This window comes from Rutidosis leptorrhynchoides, chromosome 2, assembly GCF_046630445.1.
Source record: "Rutidosis leptorrhynchoides isolate AG116_Rl617_1_P2 chromosome 2, CSIRO_AGI_Rlap_v1, whole genome shotgun sequence".
Taxonomy (NCBI): Eukaryota; Viridiplantae; Streptophyta; class Magnoliopsida; order Asterales; family Asteraceae; genus Rutidosis; species Rutidosis leptorrhynchoides.
The window spans coordinates 458,666,493-458,672,949 of NC_092334.1; the positions used below are offsets into that span (position 1 = coordinate 458,666,493).

Consider the following 6,457-nt stretch of genomic DNA (forward strand, 5'->3'; position numbering starts at 1 on the left):
AATGTACTACGGAGTAAATTATATATTGTTATCTTAGAATTCAAAATTCAAAATAAAATATAAAATACGTTACGACTCCGTATATATTTACACTTACATATCCTTTTTGTATAAATATTACGGAGTATAACCAACCTCCTATTTTCAGTTTATAATCCGTTTTACTCTCTCTTTGAGCGATACTCGGTAAACCCTAAAATTTCAAGAATTACAAATCCCTGATCTTGTTGCAAATTTCATCGTTCTCAACCGATTTGCAAACAATCGATCAACATGGACACCGAAGCTGCAATGGAGGCATCAGCAAAAATGGAAGCCGACGAGAAATCGTTGAATGATTGGTTGCCGGTGACGTCATCAAGAGACGCTAAATGGTGGTACTCCGCTTTTCATAACGTCACCGCCATGGTTGGAGCCGGTATTCTCGGTCTTCCGTACGCCATGTCTGAACTCGGATGGTACGTTTTTTTATTTTATTGTGCAACGAATCAAGTAACTCTCGTGAACATAACCTAATAACTTTGTTATTTTTTGGTTTGTTGATGTTTTTACGACAATTATATGCTGTTGGTGAAAGTATAACGATTAGTACATATGTAAATGTACGAAACTCTAAAGGGTAGGGGAGTAAAAAGGTCGGTTTAATTAAAGTTGATAAAACTGATTTGATTTTTTTTAAATGGTTCGGGTGGTTTAATTTCAGTTAAAAACTTAGATTTGAAGAGTCAAAAAGGGAAAAATCAAGCTTTATTGCTCATGTTTTACTACTCAAAAAATATTATAAAATCGATCTTGAAATTTACATTGTTATTATTAAAAAAGAACACAATTAAAAACCCAAAACGTGTACATGAGTAATGTTTTGATGATGAATATAATCTTTTTTATTTATTGTTGGCATCCCCTTAATACGTTTAAGCACCACATTCATGTTTTCATCAGTATTCTCAGCTACTAAAAGAGGGACCGGCAGGTTGGCTGGTTGGCTCGCGGTAATAGTGGTACTTTCATCATACATCTACCAATATTTTAGACTATATATATTATATTATAATATATACATCATTCATTGTATAGTATGTATGTATTGTATTATAAATATAAATAGTTATAGTTATTGTTTATAGTTATACATTATTATAGATATAGATATAATAACTATGAAAAAATCTCTCTTTAACAAAACTACAACCAAAATAACTCTATGTATAGATCCATCCATGTATCACGTGTCTCATCTTTTAAAGAGTGTCCTTCAATCCATCGTTTTAATTGATTGCTTTTGCCAATACTTTTTATTGGTATTTTAAGAGTATAATTGTATAACTATATATTCTTATTTATAATTAATTAATTATGTTATTACAGAAGTGAATTTATATAAATATAAATAAAGTATAAAACCACAATTAATCTGATACGTACAGGTAATTTTATTGTTAATGAATACTCGATTATTACCGATTGTTTAATTATATCACTATTCAAGTAATTTATCTAAATAGAAAAGTCAACTTTTTTTGTATGATAAAAAGAAAATAAATCAAATTGCTGTTTTAATCTCTAACCGTTCTTATTAAAATTTCGAAGCAAACAATGAACTACGTTCAATTATAGACAAAAATACAATTATGTTTGTATTCTGATTTTGGTTTTCTTGAAGTTGTTAAACATTGATTTAATTTGGTCGTCTTTAAGTGGTATTACTTCATTCTAAAGAAACGATCTTTTGATGATACGTAGGTACATTATTTCTATATCTTCTTTTGTTTTTACTAATTTTGAGCAATCAAAATAGCTGATAAAATTTTGGAAGTTTGCTTATGTGGTATAAGTGGTAGCAACAAACTATGTGTCGAAATTATAATATTAGGGGTATGCTTGGCACATGAATTTTTAGGAGCTCGGGAAAACTTAAACTTATTTTTCTTGTAAGTTTCTACTTTCGGCAGACAAAAATCTTTAAGAGTTTATGGAAAAAATATCCTATTGAAAGCAAAATATTACTTGAAGTAGCTTATTAACGTAAGCTAAAAGCTTATGAAATTGAAAATTATCATCAAATACCCCTTAATAATTATGTATAATTTGTTTATGTCATTTACGTAAATTTACATATTTAAGTTGCAACTAGTTTTGACTAAACTCTTAAGAAAATACACTCTACGATTTTTTATGATTATTTTTTGAAATTTTTTTATGACCACCTCAAATAATTTTCAGTGAAGTTTGAACGTTTTCTGGCTTAATCTTGATACTTAGTAAGTAAAGTTTTATATTAATAGTATTAATATTAATACAAAATGGTATCAAGGTGCACATTTAATTATTAGGTTATAGGTTTAAATTTAGAGGGAACAAATGTATATATTTATGGAAAAAATTGTGTTGAATATGTTGTGAGATGTCAAAAGAACTTTATATAATCATATATATTTGCTTAGATAAATGAATAAAAAGAAATTGATATACATCTCAATACGTACTAAATACTTGCATTTTTATATAATTGAAATGTAATATTATGTGTTAACATACTTTGAATCCAAAGAAAGTTGAACTCGAATCACATGAGGTCCATGACTTGTTTAGCTCGTAATAACTAGGACAAAGATGTAGATTGGTAGGGTCGGTGTTTTTTTTACATTTTAATATTATTTATCTTTATCTATCTATTATGGAGTAATATTTATTGGCAAACTTCTGCCTTGACCCGTTAAAAACCCCAATTTAACCCACAAAGTACAAATAAAGTCCATCACGAACTCAAACTTAAAAGAAACTTTGAACAAACAAAACAAAGTGACAAAAGCTTATAGATCATAATACAACTTTATGCAACATGTATCACTTTGTAAAATGCTAGTTCTTACATTTCCCAAATTCTTATTAATTTTAGGGGTGTTGGCGTTACACTAATGGTTTTATCGTGGGTTGTTACTCTCTACACGTTATGGCAAATGGTTGAGATGCATGAGTGTGTTCCCGGCAAGCGTTTTGATCGTTACCACGAGCTAGGCCAAGCAGCCTTCGGTCCGAAACTCGGACTTTGGATTATTGTACCCCTACAACTCATTGTTGAAGTTGGATGCTGCATTGTTTACATGATAACCGGGGGCAAGTCCATTCAAAAAGCAGTCGACACATTATCCCCTAATGGTACGGGCCCACCCATTCGACTCACTTATTACATCATGATGTTCGCCTCAGTCCAATTCTTACTCTCCCATCTCCCTAACTTCAACTCCATCACTGGTATTTCGCTTCTTGCTGCGATTATGTCTGTCTGGTATGTTCTACTTTAAATATTTGCATAGTTATTGTGTAGAACATTAAACATATGTGCATAAATTTCAAATTGAACCCGCAACTTCTTGGTTAAGCTTGAACTGAACGAGTACGCCCTTGGGGTTGTGGGGTCCTATGATCCTACAAAATTTTTTTACACTATTTACACTTCAAATCTATGATTTTTTAGAGTTAAACAATTACCAAAATATCCTTAAAATATAACAAGTTTTGGGAAGGAAAAAAATGAGACCCCATTTTGAACTCAAAATTCCTATTTGTTTTTATGTTCAAATGAAAAAATGACCTTATACATGATTATTTAATTTGTATTTAGTTATTCTACAATGACATGGGCGGCCTGTTTACACAAAGGGGTTCAACCCAATGTTGATTACACAAATAAGGCTTCAACCACTGTGGGCCATACATTCGGATTCTTGACTGGATTAGGTGATGTAGCGTTTGCATTTGCGGGCCATAATGTTGTCTTGGAGATCCAAGCAACTATCCCTTCAACACCAGAAGTCCCTTCTAAGAAACCTATGTGGAAAGGGGTTGTTTTCGCGTACATTGTGGTAGCATTGTGTTTTTTTCCTGTTGCGTGGTGCGGGTATTGGGCTTTTGGTAATACTGTTGAAGACAATATTTTAATGTCACTTCAACGCCCTCCGATTCTTGTTGCTCTTGCGAACATTTTTGTTCTTGTTCATGTTATTGGAAGCTATCAGGTATAACTTAAATCTTGATCATCAACCTAACCTTTTCACTACAAAATTGTTAATTACATCCAACAATTTTTTTGATTAGGTATTTGCAATGCCGGTGTTTGATATGATCGAGTACTATTTGGTGATTAATCTGAAATTCAAACCGTCTAAATCCCTACGATTTGTGGCTAGAACTATTTTTGTTGGTGAGTCTTTTAATTCGCAACTTGGTTATATATATTATGATGAATTTGTTATTTGTTTAGCACTTTTAGTTAATTGTCAATTATTGTTTGATGTTTTGTTGGCAGCCTTCACATTGTTCATAGGCATGACATTCCCATTTTTTGGAGGTGTTTTGGGTTTCTTAGGAGGCATTGCATTTGCTCCAACTTCATATTATGTAAGTTAAAGTATTGATATTTGATATACAAATTAAAACGGAGATAAGTTTTTATTACACAGAAGTAAAGTATGTTAATTTTTGTGTCTTTATTTGCAGCTTCCTTGTGTTATATGGCTAATCCTCAAAAAGCCCAAAAAATTTGGTCTTGATTGGTGGATAAATTGGGTAAGTTGCAGTTGCACTATCTCTTTTAGGTTTTAATCATTTGAGGTTTTCAATTTATTGTTAATTAATTAATGTACATATAATAATAATTGTATATAACATTGTTTGTAGAAGCCCAATTAGTTTAGTCAGTGAAATTAGTAGCCCATTTTGAAAGGTTTGCCTTCCTCTTCAGCTTTCCTCCATCAGGAAGTAACATAAAACACCCTCGATGTGCAAATCTGAAACACGATATTTTTGGACCGGGTTCGAGCCGGAAAAATGGATCTAGGTATGAGGACCGTTTTTAATTTTTTTGCAGGTCCGGAGATGGTTTTAGGCACAAACCCGATTACCCGGCCCATATATCCGAAAAGACCCGGTTCCATATACCCGGCTCATAACCCGATAACCCGACCCATGAACCTGATTATCCGGCTCGTATACCCGATTACTCAGCCCGTATACCCGAATAATGATTCGAATAGCTGTGGGAAAACATGTTTACTTGATAGTTCGTATGTAAATGGGGACCCGAATAACAAGCCCGTTTACCCGCTAGTTAATAACTAGATGGGGACCCGGTGGGTCCGGGTTTGAAACGGTTTTTATAATCGGATCTAGGATTACCTAAACCCGGTCCAAATCTTAATATTTCATGAAACCAAACATTGTTACAAATTACCCCAGTAACCCAAAGCCCACAATCCAACGGGCTAAACTACTTGGGCCAATACAAACAATAACGCCAAGTCTTATGGTTTGAAGGATCTTTTCATGTTTTAGAGAATTATAATTATATGTTTATATAACTATATACGTATGGGCCAAATCTTATAATTATTAGTAGTTAGATTACAGAGTAAATTACATTTTACGTCCTGGTTTTGGCGTTTATCACTGGACGATGGCATACAATTCTTATGGTTTCGTTTTTATTATTAACAATCATTTTGATTTTGATGTGTGAAATGACTAAATCAATTTTGTGTTTTGATTTGTAGGCCTGCATACTTTTTGGGGTGTCGCTGACGTTGTTATCTCCAATTGGTTCTATGCGAAACATCATACTGAAAGCGAAGGACTACGAATTTTACTCGTGATCATATGATATGGGTTTTTTTGTAGTACTTATGGTAACAATCATGTTGTTCTTAGAGTACAATATGGATTTTTATGTTTCTAGCTAAGAGTCCAATGCGCGAAGCTAATGGATCTGCTTCCCAACTTCAATTAGTCATAAACCTTTTATCTCTATGTCTAATTCAACATTTGAAGGATCTTTTCATGTTTAGAGGATTATAATTATATGTTTTCTTTATTTGAGTTTATTCAACATTTTCTTTAGTTAAGTTTATTTGGTTTCACAAACCTGGTTTCGGGCTTGGGATTTCTCTAATCAAATACATGCCCGCGCGACCTGCGGTAACGAATGCATTTATGAAAATCCAGGCATGCGCGATTACGAGTTTTGACATGGTTTTGACATAGCTTAGCGGGCAAGTCACGTTTTTTTGGATAAGAATTCGAATTCGTTTTCATATAAGAATTCCAGTTTGAAATCAGATTCTGAAAAATGTTTATCAGTTATAGATAAGATCGAAAACCTTGGTATTTTATATGAATGCAAGCCTTCTGGTGTAGGGAAAACACATACAATAACTAAAAAATGTGAGCAACAACATACGAATCAGTTTTTCTCCATCTCAGTTTCATGAAGGTCTCCCCGATTCCGATCACTTTTCATGCAAGTGTCCAAATGATAGCTCCAATACTTTGGCCTATGCCATCTGTTGGAAATCATTATTTTTATGATTTGTGGTACACCCACAAACTCATTTGTGTTTGTTCCACTATCTATTGAGCGGTAAATCCATTACCTTTTGATTTGTGTTTGATCCAATATCTA

The 6,457-nt window shown here is 32.8% G+C and overlaps 1 protein-coding gene across 1 annotated transcript; it reads left to right on the forward strand.

The window, feature by feature from the left end:
- The first annotated feature begins 201 nt into the window (after positions 1-201).
- Positions 202-5,824, forward strand: LOC139892526 (lysine histidine transporter 2-like). The gene is made up of 7 exons (XM_071875637.1): positions 202-458; positions 2,900-3,289; positions 3,626-4,019; positions 4,099-4,204; positions 4,310-4,401; positions 4,501-4,569; positions 5,553-5,824. The coding sequence occupies exons 1-7, from the start codon at positions 274-276 to the stop codon at positions 5,649-5,651; spliced, it is 1,335 nt and encodes a 444-aa protein (XP_071731738.1). The 5' UTR covers positions 202-273; the 3' UTR covers positions 5,652-5,824.
- The last annotated feature ends 633 nt before the right edge of the window (positions 5,825-6,457 follow it).